Below are 27830 nucleotides of genomic sequence, written 5' to 3' on the forward strand. Positions count from 1 at the left end.
TTTGAAGAACACAATGATTTACATGAAACTTTACTTTAGCTTGAATAAAAAATTTTCTACTTTTTGCAATAGTTACTACTTCTGCCTATCAGTTCAGCCAGGAGAAAGCTGTGGGAAGAACTTAGAGCACCTTCCAGTGCTGAAAGGGGCTCCAGGAAAGCTGGGGCGGGGCTCTTGAGTGCAGGGATATTACGAGAGGAAGTTTTAAGCTGAAAGAGGGGAGATTGAGGCAAGATCTTAGGAAGAAATGTTTTGCTGTGAGGGTGGGGAAGCCTGGTGCAGCCTGCCCAGAGCAGAGGTGGCTGCCCCATCCCTGGAGGGGTTCAAGGCCAGGCTGGATGGCGCTTGGAGCCCCTGATCCAGTGGGAGGTGTCCCTGCCCATGGCAGGGGGTGGGGCTGATGGGCTTTGAGGTCCCTTCTAACACAACCCATTCTGTGATTTCTACGACATAAAGCCCCGGCACCACCCCAGCCTCTGCTAATGCGGCGGCAGCTCCTCGCGGGGCGGCACAGGGAGGCCCCTCAGGCCCTAATCCTGCCTCGTAGCCCCGGGACAGCCCGAAGACACCGACACCACCACCCTCCCCTCGCCCCCCGCCGCCATCTTAGCGCGGCGCGCGCGCGGGACGCCGGGAAGGCCCCGCCCCTACGCTCCGTCCGCTAATGGACGGTAGGGCGGTGGGCGGGACAACGCTCGGAGCAGCCAATGGGAAGCGAGCGTGGCCGTCGCCAATTAAACAGCCCGCCGCCTATCAACGGCCGGGCTGAGCCGGCCAATGAGAGCCCGGGGCCGGGCTGAGCCGGCCAATGAGAGCCCGGGGCCGGGCTGAGCCGGCCAATGAGAGCCCGGAGCCGGGCTGAGCCGACCAATCAGAGCCCGGGAGGTACAGGGCGGACCAATGAGCGCTGCCGGGTGAGATTTGAAAGTGGGGCGGCGCGGGGCGGCTGGAGGCGATTGCGGTGCCCGGGTCCGTGCAGGTAGGGGGGAGGCTGGGAGCAACGGGGGTGGGAGCTTGGAGCTTGGGACTGGGAGCAAGGGGAGGGGTGTCTATGAGAGCAAGGGGGTCTTCGGGTGCAAGGGGGGGGTCTCTGGGATCGAGAAGGGGGGGTCTCTGGGATCGAGAAGGAGGGGGTCTCTAGGATTGAGGGGGGGGTCTCTAGGATCGAGAGGGGGGGAGTCTCTAGGATCGAGAAGGGGGGGTCTCTGGGATCGAGAAGGGGGGGTCTCTGGGGGCAAGAGGCGTGTCTCTGGGAGCAAGAGGGGGGTGTCTCTGGGAAAAAGAGAGGGGGTGTCTGGGGGCGAGATGGGGGGGTCTCTTGGGGCAAGAAGGGGGGGGTCTCTGGGAGCAAGAAGGGGGGTCTCTGGGATTAAGAAGAGGGGGGATCTCTGGGAACAAGGGAGGGGGGTTCTCTGGGAGCAAGAAGGGGGTGGTCTCTGGGAGCAATGGGGGGTCTCGGAGCAAGGAGCTCAGGGAGCAAGGAGGGGGGTCTCTGGGAGCAAAAAGGGGGGTTCTTTGGATGCAAGGGGGGTCTCTGGGAGCAAGATGGAAGAGGGTCTCTGGGAGCAAGGGCTGGGTTTGGGGCCTAGTCCTGTGGCTGCCCCTCAGAGCCATGATAGGTGTCGGGGCCAGGGAGGTGGTGTTTGGGTCAGCGTCCAGCCTGGGCTTTGCTCAGACCCTAAGTTTGTTGGGTTCCTGCTTTAAAAATAGCCCCGTCTGCTCTTCTTGCTGTATTTTGTTGCTTCCAATGCCAAAAGGGGCTCCAGGAAACCTGGGAAGGGGCCCTTGATCAGGGAGGGCAGGGACAGGATGAGGGGAACGATTTTAAGGTGAAAGAGGGGGGATTGAGATGAGATCTTAGGAAGAAATGTTCTCCTGTGAGGGTGGGGAGGCCCTGGCCCAGGTTGCCCAGAGCAGGGGTGGCTGCCCCATCCCTGGAGGGGCCCAAGGCCAGGCTGGATGGGGCTTGGAGCCCCTGATCCAGTGGGAGATGTCCCTGCCCAGAGCAGAGGTGGAACTGGATGGGTTTAAGGTCCCTTCCAACACAACCCACTCTCTGATTTTCAGGCTAAAAACTGCAATATGGGCACCTGAATGTTTTTTCAATGTGTTTCTCCTTTAGTTCTTGCAGTTTTGCTGGTCAAAAGTAGTTCTTTTGACCCATGTTTTCCTAGTTATTGTAGTATATACCACTGTTTTTCAGTCTCATAAATTTGCAGCTTTAATATCATTGTATATCCCTGCCAGTTGCAAATCGCTTTTTTTTATAAACTCTTTGTCCCTTTCCTGCTTATAGACTTTACTTGTACTTATGCAGGTTTAAATTCCAATTTAATCTTTTAGGTTCCTGTCTGGGAGAGGTGCTACTTGGAAACCTTAACCCGGAAGGCAAAGGAGGCAGGTATTTTGGTGCTGTAGGGGTGTTTACGACACTGAGCATGCTAGGCGATCCATTGCATTGCTGACCAGGAGTGTGAGTTAATACCTTTGTGGGAATCTCTGTCTGCATCTCAGTCACGGAATTGTCCAACTCCTGTCTCTGCACAGGGCAGCCCCAACATTCCCACCGTGTGTCTGAGGTCATTGTCCCAATGCTTCTGGAATGTTGTCAGGCTTGGTGCCGTGACTGCTTCCCTGGGCAGCTGTTCCAGTGCTCCACCACCCTCAGGGGGAAGAACCTTTTCCTAATGTCCAAGTAACTTCAGTCATTTCTCATACGGCTTCTCTCTAAGCCCTTCACCAGCTTTGTGGCCTCCTTTGGATGCTCTCCAGTAGCTTTAGATCTTTTTTATTCTGTGGTACCCAAAACTGCACTTAGGCCTTGAGATAGGGCGTGCGGAGCAGGGCAGGACAATCCCCTCCCTCGCCCGGCTGGCGATGCTGTGCTGGATGCACCCCAGGACATGATTGGCCTTCTTGGCTGCGAGGGCACATTGTTGACCTGTACATCCATGGTCAAGGCTGGTCTTTTCAGTTCAGTTCGATGATGATTCCTTTTGCTTGATGAAACCTCGCTATCTTGAAATTAAGAACCTCGGTAAATGACCAATTTACAGGTCACTGAGTAACCATTGGCTGTTTAGTTTAGCTCTTTCGCCTTCCTTGCTTTAACACTGTTTTCTATGAGTAACGGAAGATGAGATCGCTAAAAGACCATGATTGAGGTGGCAGAGTGAGACCTACTGCAACAACTGGCCCTGATCTCTGGGGAGAAAGCATGAAAATGCTTGACAGGTCAGGCTTCAGCAGGTGCGAGGGACTGAGCTTTGCATGCTCCTGTTAGCACAGCAGTTACAGATCAACTGATGTTGTCATCAAGTCTTCCTCAAGTTAAAGTAGGGAGAAATCCTGCTTGAAATAAATGCTATTGTATTGCAGTTGCATCCTGGCAACTCAGCTGAGAAATACTGCCAAGTGCTTGGATGCACGACAAAAATTTCCTTGCCATCAGATAGGTTACAATCAAAATGCTCAGTGGCAGTGCTGCTTCCAAGTATTGTCCTGTAACCTTGTCATTTACTGCTTGTCTCCATGACATGAAAACCATCTGTGTAGGTAACAGGCCAGCCAGCCACTCTCTGGCACTGACAGTGCCCCCTCCTAACTGTTTCAGACTTGTTGACGTCTTAGCAAACAAACTAACCCCTTGAATGTATAAAATCAAGAGAAATAACGAAGAGTCATTACTGAAATTGTACAGAGACAGCATTGGAGAGCCTAGGGCTTGCTTTGTTTGTGTTATGAAACTGTAATGAAAGGGGCAAACCACATGTGACTGCTTTTTCCTTAATCACTTTGGTTCCGGCCTAGGGCCATCGAGATGGCTGCTACCTCCCAGTTCGCCAGTCGATACAAAAGGGATTTGAGTACAGAAACCCTCAGAACGAAGGTTGCGCGCAGGAAATCCATGCTCCAGAAGGAGAACCGACACAAGATGTTTGAAAAGGGCAGGCAGCTCAGACTGGCAGATGTCAACACCCAGCTCTCAAAGGAGAACAGAACTGCTCAACTAAATGAGGCAAGCGAGGCATGCTGTAAAGAGAACAGCAATGTGAAACAAAGTGAGTAAACACTTGTCATAAAGCCTTTTTTAATTGTTAGCATGTCTTTGAGTTGATTTAGTAATATTGTCACAGGAACCTAATTGTAGTCAACGTTTTAATTTGAAAACAAGGGTTAAGATTTAAAAACCAATGACTACCAGCTCTTCTAACTGTTAAAAAAATCGTAGAGTCATTTGGTTGTAAAAGACCTTTGAGGTCATAGAGTCAAACTGTACCAGCCCACTAAAAAACCAGATTCCTGAGCACCTCATCTATCTACTTCCACCTCATCCAGAGTGATGTCCCTGCCCATGGCAGGGGAGTTGGAACTAGATGATCTTTAAGGTCCTTTCCAGCCCTAACTATTTTATGATTCTATGATCTACCCATCTTTTAAACCTCTCCGGGGATGGTGACTCCCCCACCTCCCTGGGCAGCCTCTGCCGGTGCCTGAGAACCCTTTTGATGAAGAAATTTTTCCTGAGGTCCAATCTGAACCTGCCCTGCACAACTTGAGGCCATTTCCTCTAGTTCCTGTCACTTGGGAGAAGAGACCAGCACCCACCTTGCTACAACCTCCTTTCCAGCAGCTGTAGACAGCGATAAGGCCTTCCCTCAGTCTCCTTTTCTGCAGCCTAAACGGTTTCAGGTCCCTCAGCCGCTTTTCATAAGGCTTGTTTCCCAGCCCCTTTACCAGCTTCATTGCCCTTCTCTGGATGTGCTCAAGAAAATAAAGTGTTAATAAAGCTTTATCTTCTGCATGGCTTCTGTGGTGCGTATGAGGCAGGAAGAATGCATTTTGCTATTAATATTGATTGAAGTCTCATAATGATTGCTTTGTCGTTCAAAAAGTGAACACCATTGATTTAAAATCTTGTCTAACATACAACTGGTGTGGGTTATGCGCTTAAAGGATGCTTAGAAGTGGGTAACTACATGCTCTAATTGGGAATAGGTGATTACAAATGGATAAGTGCATGGTATCATTTTATTTTCCATTTTGCTTGGTTTTGATGACTTATCTTTCCTCCCAGAGAACAGACCCTGTGAATGAACTCAATTCTGCCTCCCTTGCCCTCCTTAGTCTTTAAAATTATTAACATGCTTCTTTAGAAGTATTTTCACCTTCAGTACTTGGATCATTGGCAGTAAGAGCGCAATCCCTGTGTGATCATGTCAAGTATGACATTTGAGGAATTTATACCTTTATTATCTTCAATAAATTTTAACTTTAGGTAGTTATTAATTTTTCAGATAGATATGTATTTCATTTTACATCATCTTAAGGCTTTATTCTCTCATTTAACTTCTGCCTAACTTGTTCTCAGCCCAAGGCAGACTTTGGTATCTAAGGGTGACCTAGAGTTCAGCTACCAATGACATTGCAAGTGTTTGAATAGGGAAACTGGTACAAATAGACTAAATAAGTCTTAACTTTGATATTTGTAACCTTGCAGGAACAGCCTGTAGAGTGTAAAATGGATGTAAATTTGCGGTATCCCCCACATGCAGATTTGGGGAGGTGTATTTGCAAGTTGTAATTTACCTTTGAATGTGTTTTTAGTGGGAAGGATTAAAACAAGAGAACTTAAGCTTTTAGCAATCTAATGGGTCGCATGTATTTACATTATGAGACTTAAATTGAAACTTGCAGGCAGAGATTCCAGACAGTTTTCTGCTCTTTGACTTTTTATGTTTCTCTTCAATCTTCAAAAAGCTTTCTTGACATTTTCTGACTTGCTTGTTGTTGGCTGGAAAATCTCTTCAAGACTTTATAACAAGCCTGTCTGCTGTCTTTGCTTCAGAACAATCTACAGATGCAGGCACCAAGAACATAAATCAACGCAAGGAAATGCTCCAGCGCTATAAGGAAGAAAAGGAGCTTCGGAAACTGAGAGAGCAGAGAGAGAAAGCAAAAAAGGGTGTCTTTAAAGTTGGGTTATACAGGCCCACTGCACCTGGCTTTCTATCACTCGTACCTGAGGATCCAGTGATAGTGAAGCCGAGAGAAAAGGTAATGAGTAATATTAAATGTCTAAATGAAGCACATGTAGCACTATGTGTGTATATATATATGCATATGTGCTATATTTAAACTTCTATTTGTATGTGAAATGATGAGTAGGTGATGCCAAATAAACAGTTTGTTTTGTAAAATATTTATGTTATAATAAGGAACAATAAGGGAGTGATTTGGACTCATTTTTAAAAAACAAACTGGAAATAGTACTAGGGATATGTTAGCTTTTGTATTGATGACTAAAAGCTGCAATGATTCATCCACAAATGAAAAAGCTAAGTTAACAATACGGAACTGTTGCAACAGGTCCAGAGGAGGCCACAAAGGTGATCTGAGGGCTGGAGCACCTCTGATATGAGGCCAAGCTGAGAGAGTTGGGGTTGTTCAGCCTGGAGAAGAGAAGGCTGAGGTGCTAAGGGGCATGGTTTAGTGTTTGATAGGAATAGTTGGACTCGATGATCCTGTGCATCTTGTCCAACCTGGTTATTCTATGATTCTATGATTCTAAGGCTCTGGGGAGACCTTAGAGCAGCTTCCAGTGCTGAAAGGGGCTCCAGGAAAGCTGGGAAGGGACTTTTTACAAGGGCCTGGAGTGACAGGATAAAAAGGAATGGCTTTAAATTGGAAGGGGAAGATTTAGACTAGACATTAGGAAGAAATTCTTGATGGTGAGGGTGGGGAGGCACAGGTTGCCCAGATGGCTGCGCCATCCTTGGAGGTGTTCCAGGTCAGATTGCATGGAGCTTGGAGCCCCTGATCCAGTAGGAGGTGTCCCTGCCCTTGGCAGGGGGTTGGCACTGGATGGTCTCTAAGGTCCCTTCCAACAAAAAACGTTCTATGATTATAGAACTGGTAACTTGCTCCTATTTAGTCCACTTGGCACTGGAAGTTTTTCAGACTGCACACTTGACGAGTTTTGCATGGACGTGTTGCTTTTCACACTTTGGCTCCTTGCCCGCTCTAACAACGATGGGGGCTAAAAGGAGTGTTTTAACTCGTTTCCTTGGGGCTGTTTTCAGGCAGCTCCTGCTCCGTCTGGGAGGATTACTCGATCAAAGGCCAAGAACCAAGAAGAAAATGTGGTACCAAGTGGATCTAAGCCCTCTATGGTTTGTTTTATTTAAACGTTAGCCAATAAATTTAGAGACAAGGATGCAATTATCCCTCAGACCACAGCTCAGGGTTTATACTTAAAAGTTGAATGCTGTCTTTAAGGAGGTTTTCCTGTTGAAGAAGACCAGTCAGGTGAGAAAAGCTTTCAGCCAGCTGATAGACCTCATTATGTTAGTTTGAGCGTTGTGCTGAACTGAACTGCAGATTAGGTCAGTACAGAGAAGTGCATGGATCTTCTGCATCAATTTTTTAATACAAAATATTGTAGTCAGCAAGGACTGGTGGAAGTATGTGCAGAGGAGATAGTGAGGCTGAAGTTATGTTATGAAATTATGGTGTTTGCTTGGAGAACCAGCACATCTCCCACTCTACTCAGCGCTTGTCAAGGCAGCCTGGAGTAGTGCAGCCAGTTTTGGTCCCTGACATATAAAAAAGATGCATCCAGGCTGGAGAACGTGTACTAAAATGATCAGAGGACCAGAAAACCTTCCATATAAACTAAGGCTGAGAGAACTGGGTTTATTCAGCCTGGAGAGAAGGCCTAGGGGAGACTGTATTACCATGTACCAGTGCATGAAGGTCTGCCAGGAGGATGGAGACTCCCTTTTACAAGGAGTCGCATGGAAAAGACCAGGGGTAATGGGTATAAGTTGCTGCTGGGGAGATTCTGATTGGATCCCATAATGAAACTTTTCCCCATGAGAACAGTTAAACATTGGAATAATCTCCCCAGGGAAGTGAGGGATTCCTCTGCACTGGACACTTTGAAGGCTCAGCTTGGCAGGGCGCTGGGCCATCTTATCTAAACTTAGATCACCTGAAAAGATTCAACCAGATGATACTTGAGATCCCTTCCAAGCTGGTGTTCTGTGATTCTTGAATGCAGAAAGTCTGTCATGAATGCAGAATATAGAGTCAGTTCATTTTTCACTCAAAAGCTTCAATGCTGGCTTATTTTTACTGTGAATCTTCGCAGTCCCTTCTGCTATTGCTTGTATTAAAAGTGGGATTGTTGAGGAATATCAGCAGCAGTTGTTATAAGAAGCTATGTTTTGAATCTAGGAATCTTGCTTTACAGAACTTAAACATATTTGAAGGATTTCCAGTCATAACTGTACAAAGGGACAGCAGAGTTAATATTGACTCTTTTTCTGAAAACTGATTTTTAGAACACGTGATGTGTCCTAAGATGCATCAGTAATTGGCATTGCACTTGGTTTCATAGCAAACTGAAACTGTTTCTTAAATGTTTTTCTTTATTCTTTTTCTGACACTCTTAATTATTTGGATAATGCACGTTAATGCACGTCTAAAATGAGCTATTTTAGTTATCCTTGATGTCTCTCTACTTTTCTAAAGCCCTTTTTGCCAAATTATTTGCTAGGACAGAAAGATGAGGAAAGGAATCAGGCTGCTTCATGTCTGGAAATCTGATGCTTCACGCAAGAAACGATCTTCTCTTGTAGGTTGGTGGCAATGGGCATAGTGCACGCCCTACGCAAGGTGGACGTAAACCAACGGGTACTGACAAAGCAGCTGAAAAAGGGAAAGGTAGGAAGGCGGTGCGATTGCTATTTCTGAGTCTGAAAGGATGCTGCTGGGTTTTTACTGCATCAGTAGTTGTGACATTATTTGTGGGAGGCAAGGAACAACTTTGGGAGAGAGCTGCAGTACATTTTAGGGTGTAGGAAACAGGGAGTAGCTAGGATGGCCATTCCTACCAACTGTGACAAGGGCAGCAGCTGGCAGGTTATCAAGCACGTGGCTCTAGGAACTGCACGTTCTTGCCTCTAGGCGGAGAAATGGAATGCAGGATACTATCTATCCTGGTTACTGATTATTCACCCTAGGAATCACAGAACGGTTTCAGTCAGAAAAGACATTTAAGATCACCAAGTCCAACCACCGATTCAGCCCTGCTAAGTCTACCACTAGACCATGTCCCCAAATATGACAACTACCTGTCTTTTAAACACCTCCAGGGATGGTGTCTCAACCACCTCCCTGGGCAGCCTGTTCCCCTGTTTGACAACCCTTTCAGTAAAGAAATTCCTCTCAATATCCAACCTAAACCTGCCCTGGTGCATCTTGAGGCCATTTCCCTTTGTCCTGTCACTGGCTACCGGGGAGAAAAGACTAACCCTCACCTCGCAACAACCTCCTTTTAGGTAGTTCTAGGGTGTGGTAAAGCTCCTTTTCTCCAGATTAAACAACCCCAGCTCCCTCAGAGGAAAGGGAAAGAGAGGGAAAGGCAAAAGGTCAGTAGCAGAACTGCGTGACTGCTGCTGCCTTACCATCTGGGGCTGTACAGAGCCTTGTGTTGGTGCCCAAGAAGAACATCACCTGCAGTAGCTGCTGCTGTTACAGAAGAGCAAGTAATTTCGCCTGGAATGATGAAGAGTAGGAGTTTTCTTTGGTATTATGGGTAGCCTGAAAAGTAGCTGATTGTATGAGCTGTAAATATTTTGAGTGAAGCCTTCTGCCTGTACAGTAGATACGCTGTTGTCTGTGGTCTCTAAATGAAACTGATTGTGTAGCTCAGCATTAAATAAAGCTTGGAAAAGACTAACCTACTGATAAAGCACATAAAATGATAAATAGCGTTATGTTTTTGTATTTTACAACAGCCTCTTCTGTTTCTGTCACTTTCTGTGTGACAGTTACATACATTTCCTAAGAAAACAGCAAAACCCAACCCAGGCCATCCATAAGGGAGCAGAATGATTTTTATTAGAGATGCTTCCTGATAGCACAACGATATCCATGCTGTAAGTTAAGTCATGTGAAATACTGGCATTAATGCAAGGTATTCAGTAATTCAGAGCTAAATTTCTTTCACATCATTAATTAAATTGGCAAGCAGCAGACCTTTTTTGGGCTCCTCACAGCAAGAAAGACATTGAGGTCCTGGAGCGTGTTGAGAGAAGAGCAATGAAGCTGGGGAAGGGTCTGGAGAAGAAGTCTTATGAGAGTGGCTGAGGGACCTGGGGTTGTTTAGGCTGAAGAAGTGGAGGCTGAGGAGAGACCTCATCACTGTCTACAACTGCCTGAAAGGAGGTTGTAGAAAGGTGAGTGCTGGTCTCTTCTCCCAAGTGACAAGATGAGAGGAAATGGCCTCAAGTTTCACCAGGGCACATTCAGACTGGACAGCAGGAAAAATTTCTTTACCGCAAGCGTTCTCAAGCAGTGGCAGAGGCTGCTCAGGGAGGTGGTGGAGTCCCCATCCCTGGAGGTGTTCAAAAGATGGGCAGTTGAGGTGCTTAGGGGCATGATTCAGTAGTGGACAGGTACTGTTGGGCTTGATCTCAAAAGTCTTTTCCAACCTAGTGATTCTATCATTCTGTAAGTTATTATTCCAGGAATCTTCATCTGTAAAATGGGGTTAATGTTGACTCTGATTGCAGAAACATTGAGAAGGTTTCCTTGAGCTGTGTACATGTCATCTTGCACACTGATACCTTAATGTTATCAGGTCCTGGAAATGCTGCGTACAATAATTTCCAGTCAAGATCTATCTGAGCATTGCCTTGATGCCAGGGCTGAGCTGTGCTGTTCGTATTTAGCTCTCCTTGCACTGAACTGACAAAACCCCCTGTTGTTTGGCAAACTAATGCAACTAATAATTGCTGGTGCATTTTTCTGATTTCTACAAAACGTAAACTTTCAATCATATAACTTGAATGCAGCTTCTTAAGCTTTGAAATCTCTGGAATTAACATTTCTTACAGTGTTGCAGACTGCAGTCCAGCCAAATTCAAATGTAAGAATCACCAGAGCGGCCGCCTCTGCAGCGAGGCAGATGCTGAAGACAACAGCTCCTGCAGCTCCTGCTGGTAAGTGAGGCAGTGAGTGTAATTCCTGCTTGCGCAGCAGAAGCCTGATATGTGAGTATTTGAAGTAGCATTCTGGAGGGTGACCATATCGTACAGGGTAAGCGAGCAATGGAAACAACACGTACATTTATAGGCTGATGTTAAACCCATAGCCCTGTTGTCTTTAGGACCTTGCCTTGTACCTCAGGTGTTCTTGTGCTGTAGATACATGTCGGCTTGTTCTGGACTGTCTTAGCTGTGTAACTGTCTCCTGTATGTAAATCATGCCAAGTTGTCATGTAAGAAAAGGTTACTGTGTCACCTAGACTCTCATCTGGAACTGTATTGCAATATTTACATTGAGATGTTGAAACAACATTGGACAGTTTCCCATAAAATCCATCAGTGTGGAGCAACAATATCCACATGGTGATTATAAACAGAAAGAACAAAACCAGAACTGTTTAAGATTTGCTAGTTTGGTGTGTCACTGTGTAAAGACATATGATCAAGTCTGTCATCAGGAAGAGATCTCTGGAAGAGAAGAGAGCTTCTCAGGTCAGGAATTTCTCTTCATCCCCCCAGAATAGAGGTAAGCTATGTTTACTGAAGAGGCAATTTCTAGTGTATATTCCTCTTCTCAGCATATTCTCTGGAGTGTTTCATGGTGTTCCTTGTGTTATATATGACAGAATTAACCCTTAGGCTGAAAGCACCACAGTGTTAGTAGTGGTTTCAGCTCACCCATGGAAATCCTGTGCCATACATGAAATTAAAAATGTGGACTCAAGTTGGCTTGCCGTGATCTCTTCGTCTTTTAAGGAAATAAGATGACTTATTTTTTAGTGTATGACAACGTCTAAAGACTAATGGATCTGTTTGCCTTTCTTGGTGACGCTTCTCTTAATAAGCTGGTAAATCCTCAGCCAGGTTTTCTTTTGAATGAACTTTTGCAATTAGGTGTCTGCCTTTAAGCCACCTCCTACTCAAGAAACAAAAGTCTCTCCGTTTCTCTAAGTGCTGGACTTTATGGCAGCCTTTTGGTGAAAGATTATCTTGATCAGTTGCCTTTTTGACCTTTGGGAGTTTCTTTCATTCTAGGTAACCAGTCCCAGAAAAAGACAGTAGATGTAGGAAAGCTGAAGAAAGCAGTCAAACCTGGTGTCACAGAGGTGGGTTGTGCAATATCTGAAATGGAAAAGCAGTAAAACTGATTTAAGAGCCAATAAGAGTATAATTGTAGCTCAAATATACTTCTGTTCAAGCATAGAAGTAATAAGTTCACTAATGAGCTAGATTTTGAGAAGGAGCTCTGTGTATTTATAATGTTGTATGTTAAAAATTAGGATCAAATATAGTTTGTATGGATGACTTGCTAATCAAAATCTGGACAATGACTGAAATTAGATAAGGAGTTTTTGCATGACATCTCATGTCTAATGTTTTAACTAATAAAAAAAGACTAGTGTTTGTTAATTTTGTGCAATGTTAAGGTAACGATATGGCACTTCGGAAGCTAGAAAAGAAATGTGCTTTTACGTTTTGAACCATGAAAAAATAAAGGTGCAAGTGTTATTCCCTGCAAGGGAGATGTCATAATTACAGGGAGTCATTGTGGTTCTCGGTGTCACAGCTACAACAAAACTTTCCTGCCTCTACATAGACACAGCAGTACAGAATTCATCATTGCCAAAATGGGTTCCCAAACAATTTGCATATGCATTAATGCTTAGCAGTCCTGTGTGAGAGCTATCCATTGTTTCCCTCCTCCTTTGCGCTCCACTGTTGCCTCTCACCTTGTGTCTCCCTTGTGCCTCCTATCTCCACTCCTGTTTCCATAACTGCAGCTGTGCTCTTGTGTTGCTTTGAAACTGGTGTAATTGTGCACAAACACTGGCAGGAGGTAAGAGGCACTTACGTCTTCGCTCAGGGAAGTCCCTCCTTGCTGACAGGAGCTGCTTTGTGCTGCCAGGTGGTAAACTCTTGCTGTAACCTCAGCCATCTCATTACAAGTGTGGCAAAAGTTGACTTCAAGGCTTACGTTCCAAGCAGGGGTGTCTAAAGTGTAACAAGACGTACAATGGCTCAAAGATGCATATTTCCATGAGAAACAATCTGAGCTCTCTGGGCTGGTTCGAGCTAGCGGTATCTCAACATGGGTATCTCAGAAACGTGTTCTGTGTGACTGCCTGGTCACTCATCTCATAGGAATGTGGATTCAATCTATTGATTAAATTTCTCTCCTCTTTTAATGACATTCTGTAGTCCTAACTGCATTTGTCTTGAGCTGCATTCCTCAGCTATCTGTTTATTTTATCTTGTTCTTCAATTTTTGGATTAAAGTGTGTGTATAAGGTGTGATTATTCAACAGGCCTAATTGGATTTGGAGCCAGTAATTCTGCTCTTGAGAAGCTTATCACCTCAAAGTGTAATTTTTCTAACGTTGGGAGCAAGCCTTTGCTAATTCTAGTTGCTGTTTTAGCAGGTGAGGTGTTCTGCTTTAGGCCCTTCAGTGGATTGCTGCATTCTTCTAGTGAAGTGCTGTATCCCTGTTGCTGGAATGATTTGCAGGTGTCAAAATTAGTTGGGCTCACTGGCAAATCATGGCTTCTGTACCCCTGTGCTGTTACAGGAAACCTGAAACCATTCCTTTCCTGATGGCTTTCAGACAGTCATGTTCTAATTCAGCCCATACCTACAGTAAACATTTGATTTGATAATGTAGCATTAGCTGTTTCTGTTTGTGCTGTTACAGGTAATTCCTTCTAAACATGAAGTGAATAAAAATGCTCTACTGGATCCAGCAATGAAAGATTCTGCACCCGATTCCAAACATTCTGCGTCAGTAGGACTTCAACAGGAGGAGACTTCAGTGGAAAACAAAACCGATTCTCCTCCAAGGAGACCCAGAACACGCTCCTTTGCACCTCAGAACTTTGTCTTTCAGCCGTTAAATGGATTAGCGACCTACAAAGTTACACCCATGTCTCCTTCTAGGGCAAATGCATTTTTGACACCTAGTGCCTTCTGGGATTTTTCAAAGTCTCCAGTGTAAGATTCTTTATTCTAATGGCCTAAAATGCAAGTGAAACTCTGGTTCTATAAATCCTATCAGCTTTCTGTAGAGAGATTCCCTCTGTAATGGAGTGATTAATTTTAATAGGAATTGCTTGCTTTCTCTAGTGATGAATGCAAGAGAGCCAAGCAAATGGGGCATTTTTGTGTATCTGGCCATGTTTGATATCAGTTTCTCTATGTGTCTTAACTCTAAATATACTTTATTTCCAGTAAAACAACTGGAAAATCCAGTGAAGCTGGAGCACAAGAGCCTGATTTAAAAAGTCAAATTTCACTTGCTGATAAAGGCATTGAAGAACAGAAAGTCACTACAAGCTTGAAAGGAGAAAAAGGTAGGAAGTTTGTGTTTATTGCTCTGTTTTTATTTTTAACTAGATTCTGAACAAGTGCCTTTGATTTTTTTTTCAGCAGGTGAATCGGATGAGAAAACCTTGATTCAGAGATCAAATGAAAGAACTCCTGTCTCTACAGACATAAAAGGGCTTGAAACAAAGTCAGATGATGTAAGAGAGCAAGAGCATGATGTGCCCTATTTCAGGTTTGTGTTTGTTTCAGTTCCTGGTGGCTCTCCGTTCTAAGGTCCCTAATTTGAGTAACGAGGCGTCTTGTAAAGCTTGGCTTATGTGGGTTGGTGTCTGTCGGTAGGGACCTCAGTGGGTGCACAGCCCCCCGTCTCCCTTTTTGCATTGCTAGTGCAAGTAAAGAATTTAAAATTCTGGGGACTGACACCTTGTCCTAACGAACATGTGCTTGAAAGCAGGAGAAAAGAAATTGCTTCTCAGCCAGTCAGCAAACTAAACCTGTCCAATGGCTTCTCAAAGGCAGCATAGTCTCTCTAAAAACAAAAGGACGGTACCCGTCTGGAAATTCTCCAAAACCTGATTTTTTCAATATCTTTCTGTTTTTAGAAACATTCTTCGGTCAGAGACAGAGAGGCTGATGTCTCAGTGCCTCCAGTGGGAAGGAAAATCTGAGCTGGACATTCCAGAGGATGGTAAGATTAAGCTGTAATGAGTGTTAGAAAGGGATGTTATGGTAACTGGAGGGGACAGAGGGAAATACGTGCGTGTATCTGGATATAGTTTCCAAATACCTTTACAACACTCAGTGAAAGTTGTATTAGATAAATTTAGAGTTGCATCATGTCTGCCCCGTCCCTGGGACTTACAGTAAAGTTTTTACTACTGCTACTAAACTTGTAGACTTGACAGGACAGTGGTTGACACTAAAGTGAACAAAGTGCCTGGTGAATTAGTTTTCTGTTGTCAGTTTTAAGTATATTTCAATGTATGAACTTTAACCAAGCTGAGTTTTCAAAATGAAATTAGATTTTAATGTGGAATAAGTGTCCTTAGTGGGGAAAAAGAACATGCTTCGTCAATGCTTATCTGAAAGACCTAGGGAGATGGTAACAGGTTTTTTTGAAGGAAGCAAGTTTAGGGCGGTTCAAGGGGTAGGTGGGTTCCATTGGAATTGTATGACAGGTCGGCAGTAGACAAATATAGTTCAAACAAATTCCAGACTCTTCAAACACTTAAATCAATTATGACGTGATGGCTTATTCTTTTTTCTTTGTTGTTTTCTTGTTGCTGTCAGCTAAAGACCTTATTCGCACCACGATTGGTCAGACAAGACTGCTCATAGCAGAAAGGTTTAAACAGTTTGGAGGACTGGTGGATAATTGTGAGTTTAAACGGGGTGAAAAAGAAACGACATGTACAGACTTAGATGGATTTTGGGACATGGTCAGTTTTCAGGTAGGTACTTGCACGTTAACCTATTGGAATAGAGTTGATGGGGTTATTTATGAGCAATGCATTCAAACTGTTTTTTTGTTTTCTGAATATTCAGGTTATGATTTTTTAATGTAAAAAAATGCATGTCTTTGTTTTACACTTTCTGATGGCGAATAGCATCAACTGGTATACTATGATTTATAATTCATGGACCTGTTCATGTGTTGTGTCTTTTTGTGGCCTGTCTATCCATATTTTCTCTGGAATTAAGGCATGAAGCCAGGTCTTATTCTGGTTTGGAGTTGAGAATACAATCACAAATGTCTGCCTGGACCAAGAGCTGGGAGCTTTTGGAAAATTCCTAGAGCTCCTCTGAAAAGCAGGGGTTCCGTGGTTCAGCATGAGAATAATGCAGGAACTACAATGGCCTTATTTAGGGGTGAGCTTGGGTGGTAGAAAATCTTCATCTTGCTTTCCGTTGATGCTTCCATTGGTTTCAGAATGAAGTATGATATTCTAAAAGATCAAAATTTCTTTCAACAATATTTGTAAACAGTGTTCAACCAAGGAACTTGTAACTGGTTAAATTAAATGCAAGGATGGATTTATTTTGAAGGTCCTAGTCCTACGTCTTGAATTCCCTCCTGAAAGTGTAAGGGTTTGATCTGCTTTTTCAGAGATACTTTGCTAGAACCAGTAACTGAAAAACAGGCCTTATTTGTGCTTACTAAGTATCTGGGAGCCACTCAAGCTTCTCCTGAGCATCCCCAACTTTTCCTTTAGATACACATGAAGTAACAGAATTACAGGCTTTTTGCCTTTTTCATTTGTGGCCTCTGAGTTTCAGGGAGGATGTAGAAGTCTCGTCTGTGCGGTGGCTGCCCTGCTGTACACAGATAAACCTTGTGTGGCTTCACTTGCCAATGAGCGAGTGTCTCCGTTACAAAGGCTGAGCAGAGCAAGGCTGCTGCATCGGGTGTCAGTCAGGGAGGAGGTGATGCTGCAGAGCCAGTTTGTCACCAACAAGCTCTGACTGCGTCAGGAAGCTGTTCAGGCCAGCAGTTTGAAAGAGAAAACAAGCTTGCGTGACCTGTTTCCTGCTTAATGGAAGACTTGTGCTTGTTTGGCATTATGGAATGTGTTCTTTTGCATTCCTTAAATGCAATCATTGTCAAAGTGCTTCAGTTCAGTAGAAGAACAGGTTGCAAACCAGGTCCTTCATTTTAGATGTTAGGTCTTACTGGCTATTCTGTACATCCCATACTGATCTTTACACTGCAGAGTTGTGACCAGTCTCGTCAGGCAATCTGAAGGTTTGTATGTTAGTGTAACCTTCATGAGTCAACTGTTTGAGAATCTCGATACTCAATATTGGCTGAAGTACCTAAATGCATAACTGTGCTTAAATCTGTTACCTGATTTTATGAAACGCTGTTCTGTTGTGAATCTGGTAAGTCTTGAAACTTAAAACTGAACTTTTCTGGCATTCCCATAGATAGAAGATGTGAATAAAAAATTTGACAATCTGATGAAGCTTCAAGACAATGAGTGGCAACCACTTGACGTCCCAAGCAAAGCAACTGTCAAGGTATGAAGAGCCCCTAGAGTGTGTCTCCTAAGGCATCAAGGGCAATAACGTGCTGAGATATTTAAAATAACCCATAACCTGCTACTGCAGTGATGAATACCCTTCTTAAATGGCACCTCCTTCTAAAGCCCTACCCATCAGGCTGCTTTAGATGGCAGTGTTTCAAAAACTCAGTGAAATTCCTCCTGAGAGCATCCCCTTCCTCCTTGCATCTCCCAAGCCTGCTTGTGTTAGTTCCTGTTTGTTACGTTCCTTGCCTCTTGCGGCTGGGAGGATTGGAACTGAGAATAATGAATCTTGGAGTCATGGGACTCTGCTACTAAGGCAAGTCTGTTAAATTCAGGCTGGAAATTTACCCTTCAGATGCAGAACACTTTCTCTGGGCCACTGGTGTTGGCACAGAATTAATGGAAAAGGAAACTACACAGGGATTTGGCAGTCACTTGTGAGACATGAGTGCTAAATTACAATGGTGTCCCATTAATGCAGTAGCACGGGTAGCATTATACTGCTGATTCCCTAAGCACAAATGGTTCTACACAAAATAAGTTATTGCTTGTTGCAAAATAAGCTCTACTGTGAGCTCTTTTATCTACTCTTTCTTTGGTGTGGAATATATCCCACCTGGAGTACTGTGTCCAGCTCTGGAATCCCCAAGATGAGAAGGATGTGGAACTGTTGGAACGGGTTCAGAGGAGGCCACAAAGATGATCCGAGGGCTGGAGCATCTCCCATCTGAGGGCAGGCTGAGAGAGTTGGGGTTGTTCAGCCTGGAGGAGAGAAGGCTCCGAGCAGCTTAGAGCAGCTTCCAGTTCTGAAAGGGGCTCCAGGAAAGCTGGGGAGGGGCTTTTTACTAGAGCATGGAGCAATAGGATGAGGAGGAATGGCTTTACGTTGAAAGGAGGAAGATTTAGATTAGACATTAGGAAGAAATTCTTCACACTGAGGGTGATGAGGCACAGGCCCAGGTTGCCCAGAGCAGTGATGGCTGCCCCATCCCTGGAGGGGTTCAAGGCCAGGTTGGATGGGGCTTGGAGCCCCTGATCCAGTGGGAGGTGTCCCTGCTGATGGCAGGGGTGGAACTGGCTGGGCTTTGAGGTCCCTTCCACCCCAAACCATTCCATGATTCTATGATTGTTGCTTCTTATGACTGAACATCAAGTCATCTTCATGTTGCCTAAACGCCATCCAGTTCCTCGAGACGGCTCAACTCATTGTGAAACCGATATGAAGATAGGCAAGAAACTCCCAACACAGGGAGCTGGAGGAGATGTAGTCTGTGCGAGCTGACCATAATGAAGAGAACCCTACAGATGGTGCAAGATGCATCTTCCACTGAAAAACTGAGTGCCATGAGGGCCTTGGCTGGCTGGCTGGTGCCTGTATGTGCTTGCTTTATCTCCCTGCCACTAGGAGTCCCTCTATCCTGCTGTTTTCAAAAGTGCTGTTAGAAAAAGCCTGTATTGAGTAGTTCTGAACTGCAGACTCAATGTGAAAAATCCTTAATATTGTCATCACAAACTTAATAGCTGAATGGTGGTCTGAGATGTTCTGGAGATGAACAGAGATCTTGCCTCCAGCATGGTTTGCCTGTTGCTCTCTGGGCAGCAACTCTGTAGATGCTCATGTGCAATTGCTTTGATCCAAAGCTTCCAGATGTGATCCAGACTTTCTTACAATTTCAGAAAAAGCCTGTTCCAAATAGGGTATCCAAACCAAATCAGGGAGCGGCTGGAAGAACTGCTGCCCGAAACCGGCTCGCTGCTATAAAAGCAGCTATGAGGGATAAAATGAAGCAGGATGGAGCTGCTGATTGTTCACAGCAGGAGAAGCTGCCGGAAGTAGAAAAAGTAGTTTTTGAAGGAGGATTTTTCAGAATCGAAAGCCCTGCGAAAACTTTTCCAGGTGAGTGAAGCTTTATTGTGATTTGTGATGTGAAAGTACTGAAGAGCGTCTCACCAGTCCCACTGGGGAGAGGATTTAGGCTGTTTCTAATGGATACAACTCCAATACTGGTCACTGTTTCACCTAGTGGTTAATTACATCAGGGATCCGAAGTAAACTATGAATGTGCTGATTTGAGTGATTATGTAAGCATCAAATCTCTGCTTAGACAGAGGGAAAAGTGACTGCCTTGTGCTTTGTCAGCTTGTGTTTAGCATTGGAATTTTAGCCTGGGTTCTCCCAGACTTAGCTGATGAACCTGTTCATCAAAGACACTGCTGGCTGATGTCCTCCATCTGTAAGACAGAATGGGGATTCTTTCGAACTAAACCGCTTGCACTGCTGTCTCCAAAGCTGCAAACAAAGTGTATCTATAAGCTGTGTTTGCGTCCAACAAGAACATAACAGTTCCAGTCTGCTATAAAAACTGTTTAATAGGGGGTTTTTAAGCAGATGCTCGTAATACAACTTTATTTTCCATACCTATCTTATGGCAATCTATGTGAAGCCAGTATTTTTGATAAACTTTGCCTCTTTAGGAGCTTCTCTCCCATTCCTAGTTCATAAGCTGACTTTGAATTTCCCACTTTATTTTTCTGTGTAGACCTTGTTCCTCACCACACAACCAGCAATTTTTTTGTCAGCAGAGCGGACCTTCTGCAAAGCTTTGAACAATATTGGCTTTAAGCAAGGAAGAGAATCCTAAGAATCAGTTCTGAATCTGTCTTTTTAATTCTAATAAAATTATCTAATGTAAAAGATGGAAATTAATGGCATGTTTCACCAGGTGGACTATTTAATAAGAGCAAGTCTCATTATTTCAGGTGCTTTGTGAAGGAGTTAAGGAAACTTTGTAAATTACTGACATTTGCCATGCTTTTTTCAGTTTCTTGTTGCAGTATATATAAGATTTCAATATAATATAACATATTATACGTATATTATGACACACACACAAACACACACATATATGTGTGTGTATATATATATTATATATGAGAGAGTTGGGACTATTCAGCCTGGAGAAGAGAAATCTTCAGGGAAACCTTCCAGTGGCCATCCAGTACCTGGAAAGAAAGCTGGGAGGGGACTTTTTCAAAGGGCATGGAGGAATAGGATGGTGTGGAATAGCTTTAAATTGGAAAGGGAGGATTTAGGTTGGACATTCTGAAGAAATTCTTCACTGTGAGGGTGCTGAGGCCCTGGCCCAGGTTGCCCAGGGAAGCTGTGGCTGCCCCATCCCTGGAGGTGTTCAAGGTCAGGTTGGATGGGGCTTGGAGGCACTGGATCCAGTGGAAGGTGTCCCTGCCCATCACATGGGGGTCGGAACTGGATATGCTTTGAGATTCCTTCCAGCCCAAACCATTTTGTGACTCTATAATATTTGTACAAGACAATTCAGCAAGCAGAAAACAACAGCGTTCCTTGCTAGAATCCAAACAGTTGATTCTGTCTTCTGGAAGCTACTGTAGTAATGAAATATTAAACATGCTTTTTCAGGCTTGCTTTCAAAGACACCTCACAGATCGCTTCAGCGGACTTCTGAAAAACTAGCCACTCCAAGGTCATCAAGCAGAGCTTTGCTTCCGAGCGTTGCTTCTCTTCCCCGTAACTCTGAGGATACAAGCGCAGATCAAACACCAGTGCTCAAAGGCTTCCACCCAGCTCAAAATTTGAAAATGCATCAACTTTCCACTGGAAAAACTCCCCCTTTGGAAAAACTCCCAGACTGCTTTCTTGAACCAAGGTAGACCTGTTAAGGCATTTTTAATTAACTTTGTACAAATTAAAATTTATAGTTTTAACTGAAAGAATTAATATAAATACCCATTAGAAATTACCTTCCAATTTAGCAGTGATAAAGGTTGCGAAGTCCTTGTATCTCTTCCTTCCCTCAAGCAAATATCAAGAGCTCTGCCCAAATGTAACTTTGGTGCTGGGGTAGAAGTTTATTTCTTGCCCAGAAAATGTGATAGAGCTGACCAGTGCCAAACAAGCAAGCGTAGTTACAGAACAAATTTTAAGAGCAGTTGAGTAAATCAAAAGGTGATTGATGACGATTCATTGAATGTTGATGATAATTCAGGGAGCACAGAGAGAGATAGGATGAGGGGAAATAGTTTTAATCTGAAAGAGGGATGATTGAGATGAGATTTTAGGAAGAAATGTTTTCTTATGAGAGTAGGGAGGCCCTGGCCCTGGTTGCCCAGAGCAGTGGTGGCTGCCCCATCCCTGGAGGTGTTCAAGGCCAGGTTGGATGGGGCTTGGAGCCCCTGATCCACTGGGAGGTGTCCCTGCCCATGACAGGAGTTTGGAATTAGATCGTCTTTAAGGTCCCTTCCAACCCAAACCATTCTATGATTCTATGATTGATGAAGGTCATTGAAAAGAATGAAAACGTTTTGGTTTCTCTTTCAGCATTTCCATAGCTGCAGAAGAAGACAGTCCTCTTACTGGCACAGCAGAGGATACTAAGGTAAGCATGCATAGTTCATCTGTGTGCTTTAAATATATTATTCTTACCCCAAAAAAATAAAAATAAAAGTAGTTGTTTTTGTTAGCCCCAGACACTTGGATTTCTGATCAAATCCTCACTTAAGTATCTTCTATATTCATCAAGCTGCTGCTTTTTCCTTCTTAGTATGGGCTTAGCTGGGGACTGCTGTAGTTTGGGGACCTTGTCTAGCTCTGGGGGCTCTCTTTTGGTGGCTGCTGCTATCATGACACTTGCTGCTTGGGCAGGTGATGTTGCTTTCAAGTCCACTGCCTGTTTTTTCGTGTGAATTTTTTTCAAATGCGTTTGCATTCGGGGACCAGGACTAACAGCAACAGTAGTGGTGAGCTTTGTGCATGAGGCTATTCTACTATTTAAAGGTATTTAAAGAACACTGTTATTAATAAAAGTGCAGGAATCCATGCTCTGAGATGTCTAGTGACCTGCCTGCATCTGAGTAGCCTAAAAAAAAAGGAATGGGGCCTCCATAGTTCAGGAAATACTGTGGTGCTTGGTGAAAGCCAGAGCTTTGCAGCTCATTGTAGAATCATGGAATGGTTTGGGTTGGAAGTGACCTTAAAGGCCATCTAGTTCCAACCCACTGCCGTGGGCAGGGACACCTCCCACTGGATCAGGGACTCCAAGCCCCATCAAACCTGGCCTCGAACACCTCCAGGGATGGGGTAGACACCACTGCTCTGGGCAACCCGTGTCAGGGCGTCACCACCCTCACAGGAAAATATTTCTTCCTGATATCTCATCTCAATCTCCCCTCTTTCAGCTTATAACCATTCCCTTTCATCCTATCCCTGCCTTCCCTAATCAAAAGCCCTTCCCCAGCTTTCCTGGAGCCCCTTTCAGTACTGGAAAGCTTCTGTAGGGCCTCCCTGGAGTCTTCTCTAGGCTAAACGAGCCCAGCTCTCAGCCTGTCCTCCTCAGAATCATTTTGGTACTTTTAAGTTCAAATCTTCTTTCATGTGGAGGAACCTCCTTTATACTCTCTCAGAGATTATCAGACTTACATGGGTGTTTTGGAAATACTTCAAGTGAAGTGGATCCCATTTCTAAGCTGCGAGCCTTGTCCTGCCTGTCCTCTGTACGGTGTCTAGAGGTAAAACCCAGTCCTTCCTGAATTGTCTATAGAAACTGTGGACTTGCTTTGACATCAATAGGGACATACTGGTTTCTGTTAACTCACATCCATGGCAAGTCCTGGCTTCATTTTCACCTTTACTTCCTGCATCAAAAGCTGACAAACCTCCTTTTATTGCGGACAAAACAGAAAACGAGAAAAGCTTCCTCATGTCATAGGTGCTGTCTCATGTCCCTCTGATTTCATGGATCATTTCCTTGTGGTTCTCTGTGAAGCAAATATGGTTTCTGCAGGCATCTTGGCCTCTCCAAGGGCAAGAAACCGGAAAAATCCCTCTTTTTCAGGTGCTGGAAGCATATAGCAGTGAATTAAAAGTTATGGATGGCATGGAAGAGATGGAACTATCTGCTGCAGAGCAGCAAGGACAAGATATTGTCATGTGCAGTCCAGAAAAGGAAACCTGCAAGGAGACTGACTTTGCTCAACCTGAAGAACCAAAAACACATCAGACAGGTGTGTTATATTACTGCTGCTTAGCACAGTTTGGGTGGGATTGCTGAGGCCTTATGATTCTTCCAAATTTTTATCATAGTCTGAGTGTTACACTTCATAATCCCCCTCATTGTAGCTCAGTTAATCTGTGTGTCTTGTTAGCAAAACCTCCTGTGGCCGGTCTGACTTGAACATACTCTGCACACAAACAGTGCCCCTTGGGTTCCTCTGATTTCAATGTGGCACTTGGAGGAGAAAGTTAACATAAAAGGCATGAAGTAGAAGTCAATTCAGACAGTTCAGGGCTGGTTCTTCTTCAGTCAATGCAGAAAACAGCGTTATTTTTTCTGATTTGGCAGCATCAGGCAAACTTTTTCAAAACAATATGAAACATTCTTATTTTTCAGATGTTTCCTGTAGTGATTTGACATCCGTTGGCAGAAATCCATTTGATGTGGTAAGCTGACCTTCAGGTTTATTTGACCAAGACAATCTGCATGTTACATTACTGTAAATTAATATTCCATAAGTAAATCAAACTCTAAGAGCTTATGAAGCCAATCCATATAACTTAAAATAAATACAAGCCATGACTTGGAGCGGCCTGGGCTGGTGGAAAGTGTCCCTGTCCATGGCAAGGGATTGGAACTGGATGGGCTTTAAGGTCCTTCCAACTCAAACCATTCCATGATTCTGCGACTCCTGTCTCCTGGCTTGGGCTCACACTGTTGTCACTTATTGCACACGATGAGTGTGGGATGAATCAAGACATTTGCAGCAGAAGAATGTCTGATTCCTATCAGATTGTTCCTTTATATTTCTCATGTTATTTCATTGTAAATATTTAATAACATAATGAACGGCCTGGCCTTCCTCCACTTGCTTCTCAGAGTTTTTCAGGTCTGTCCCATTCTGGTTTTATAGCTTTAACTTTTAGAGCTGGAAGTGAGATTCACCAAGGAAAAGTGGCTGTGCAAAAACTTTGAAGTTGTTAAAAGATTTTGGGTGTGGAGTTTCACAGGCCTTGAAGAATCCTCTTTTAAAATACAGATTACTAATTTAAGTAAAGCGTATCTTCAAAAAGGACCGTATATTCCCTTATTTCATAGAATCATGGAATGGGTTGGGTTGAAAGGGACCTTAAAGCCCATCCAGCTTCCACCCCCTGCTATCCCTTCCAGGGATGGGGCAGCCACTGCTTCTCTGGGCAACCTGGGCCAGGGCCTCCCCACCCTCACAGCAAAACATTTCTTCCTAATTCAATCTCCCCTCTTTCAGCTTAAAACTGTTCCCCTCACCCTATCCCTGCCCACCCTGCTCTGGAGCTCCTCCCCAGCTTTCCTGGAGCCCCTTTAAGTACTGGAAGCTGCTCTAAGTTGTCCTTGGAGCCTTCTTTGCCAAATTGCTCTCAGGCAAGTCATGGTCTTTGCAGTGGTACGTGATGCTGAACTGCCGCTGCTGCTTTGAAACAGCATCATATATAAGCAAGCATTTCTTCACTATGGGGGTCGGGACGCCCTGGCCCAGGTTGTCCAAGGGAAGTGGTGGCTGCCCCATCCCTGGAGGGGTTCAAGGCCAGGTTGGATGGGGCTTGGAGCCCCTGATCCCGTGGGAGGTGTCCCTGCCCATGGCAGGAGGATTGGAATGTGGGATGATCTTTAAGGTCCCTTCCAACCCAAACCATTCTATGATTCTCTACTTTAGTATGATTACTGAACCATTGCAGGTTTTGGATCTGCCTGACAGGTCTGTGCTGTGCTTATTCCAAAGCTGCTGTGTGCCCATGGTACTGAATGAGAGGCAGGGGAATTAGGTGCTTCTCCAGTTCCCTTGTGAAAAGCCTTTCCTGTTGCTTTTTGTCCCGTGACGTTTTTTGCCTCTGCAGCAGGCAGGCACCTAACAGACATTGCCTGACGGTGATTGCTGTTGGTCTGGTGTTCGTACAGATGTCGTTAGAGAAAGGGGAGTCTGTTTATTTGCTCCTCAAACGCTGACTTCACACTCTGATTCCTCCACAGCCGATGCTGGATGCCGAGTTCCCCTTCACTCCAGTCAAGAGCCAAGTCCAGAAGTTTGCAGCAGCCGAGTCTTTCAGTGACCTCATTGTGTTCTCTCCCCTCTCGCCCTCAGGGGGAAACTGAAGAGTGCCTTGAAATTCAAAATGTGTAAATTATATTCACCAAATACCCACAGAGGGGGCCTGGCATAGAGTCTGCTACCCTCGTGTTGCGTGGCTGAATGCCTGTAGTGTTTTGTAGTGGAATTTACTAGAACATTTTGTAACGTTTTATGGGGCTGTTGTTCTGTGCTGTAAGCACAGCTTTATATCAGTAGCAGGGTGTTTGCTGCTCACACCTGCTGTATCCAGTGACTGCCTTATTGTGACTACAGCCTGAAGTATTTTTATTTTTATATAATTGCGTGTATTTCCTGTCAAACTATTAATGTTTAAGCTTTTCTCTGTCCTGACCGTCCTTGCCTCGTGAATTATGAGTTGCCTACCTGCCTGGCTGTACCCGTGCCTGATTCCTGATGCAAGGGCAGTTCCTGCGGATCAGACCCAGCCCGTTACCTCCCCTGACAAATTGCTTCATGCTGTCTGTGGGCCTTTGCACCGCACCCTTAAGCGCCAGCATTCTGTTCGTTAAGGACTCTGCCTCATCAGCAGATGTGCCAGGGTTGGCTGTCATTCTCCCCCAGGGCAGTCACCTGGTGTTTAACCACCACTTCCTTTATGGCAGGTTCAGGACAAGGATTTCACAGCCAGGTAGTGTCTTTTCCTGGCAGTGTAGCCTAAGCATTGGCCATTACTGCCTTTAAAGACACGGTTATCTATGGAATAACTTCAATACCTTCACACCAAACCCCCTATTCTTGCTTTGCTTTTTCAGGTGAAAAATCTCTTAACCTCTTTCCCTACACTTGACGCATTAACCTCAGCCTCTCACATCTTGATCCTCATGAATTCTCCTCTGTGACTGTAATATTTATACACAAGGATCGCACCAGTTGCAGATATTACTGCTCATCAAAGAGAGATTATTAGAGCACCTCCAGTGGTTATATTTTTAACAAGTACCTGACCTGATGCCCTTAGGGTAACACACACCTTCTTCTGCAAGGCTTTATTTTAACCCAGGCACAGGTAACTTGAAACCCTCTGCGGAAATCACTGCCCCTACAGCTCGGGGAGCTCATCTGACTTCAGTTTTAAGCTGGAAGCTGTATACTGGTTGCACTGAAATAAACAGAGGATGCTGTGACTCGATGCTGCTGTGCTGGAACCCACTTTCTTCATTCCCAACTCCAGTTATAGGGATAGTTTCAAACAAAGAGCTCCTCATGACCTGCCTGCTCTGCTCCAGCCTTCAATGCTGTGCAATGAATGATGGTTAATGAGGGATTTCTGATGTCTACGCTTGAACTGATGTTGGCTGTTGCATCTGTTGGGAATTTCAACACCGTGCTGCTTTTGTACTGGGCGATGCCAAGTTACATGAAGCAACTGTTACAAAAGAGTCTGAGATGTCGAAGAGATCCTCGAAAACCTCAGCAGTGGCTGTTGCGCTGTTCTTGTTTTGCAGATGAGACTAGGAGGATGACTCACAGCAACAAGGGAACTTGTTTTATTTTTTACTAGCCTGACTCACGAGGTGGACTTGCCAATAAACCCCACCCTTTAAACCGGTTTGGACAGCCACTGCAGTGATAAGGGGAGAGAAGCATAAAGCTGGTGACCTGTTCGTATCATGGTGTATGGAATGCTTCTATCAATTTAATCTCCTTTGGGAAGAACGTGTGTTCAGAAAACTATTTGGGGCCACACGTGGGAAGAATGACACGAGAGAGGGATGACTTCTGTAGCCATGGTCTAAGGAAGAGCTTTTGCTTCCTTCAGCTCTGAACCCCCTCGAAATACCTAATTCTGGCCAGGATCACCATGGCTCGTGAGTTTTCTGTTTTTCAGTGTTTCCTAGTGGTCAACTGCAGTGAGGTGACACTCCTGTGAATTGCGTACAACCCATTTACAGCCTCATCGTGTGATGACTCCACCCCCGGGAGATGGACTGAAGCCCTTTGCTGGGCTAATTTGATTCTTTCACTGGAAAAGGATGCCAGGGGCAGCTTGAAGGGGTTTGGTGTTAGCAGAGGAGCTGAGGCTAAAAATATCGACTTGCTGACTGGTACTTGGAGAAGATGGGGTTGAAGATCACTGTCCAGTTCACAGAACCAGCGGCAGCACCCCAGAGGCTGCTCTCCGGAGTATTCCTCTCCGTGTAAACCAAGCTGTTCCTACTCATCATCCTTGAGCAAAGGGATTCTCTGTCTCTAGAGCAAGAACTTGGATATTTCCACATTTAGACTCAGCTTGCTGGAGGACAGCAAGCTCTTTTGATATTTTATTGAAAACAAGTG

General features: G+C 44.6%; 1 protein-coding gene across 1 annotated transcript; it reads left to right on the top strand.

The window, feature by feature from the left end:
- The first annotated feature begins 960 nt into the window (after positions 1 to 960).
- Positions 961 to 25915, top strand: DLGAP5 (DLG associated protein 5). Its single transcript, XM_069856791.1, has 20 exons — positions 961 to 979; positions 2344 to 2401; positions 3811 to 4061; positions 5849 to 6057; positions 7083 to 7172; positions 8643 to 8727; positions 10905 to 11009; positions 12090 to 12160; positions 13745 to 14040; positions 14278 to 14399; positions 14476 to 14605; positions 14976 to 15061; positions 15664 to 15824; positions 17299 to 17391; positions 19077 to 19296; positions 20836 to 21082; positions 21754 to 21811; positions 23267 to 23435; positions 23822 to 23871; positions 25433 to 25915. The coding sequence occupies exons 3-20, from the start codon at positions 3821 to 3823 to the stop codon at positions 25553 to 25555; spliced, it is 2556 nt and encodes an 851-aa protein (XP_069712892.1). The 5' UTR covers positions 961 to 979; positions 2344 to 2401; positions 3811 to 3820; the 3' UTR covers positions 25556 to 25915.
- Positions 25916 to 27830: the final 1915 nt, after the last annotated feature.

The sequence above is a fragment of the Phaenicophaeus curvirostris genome, chromosome 5 (genome assembly GCF_032191515.1).
Source record: "Phaenicophaeus curvirostris isolate KB17595 chromosome 5, BPBGC_Pcur_1.0, whole genome shotgun sequence".
NCBI lineage: Eukaryota > Metazoa > Chordata > Aves > Cuculiformes > Cuculidae > Phaenicophaeus > Phaenicophaeus curvirostris.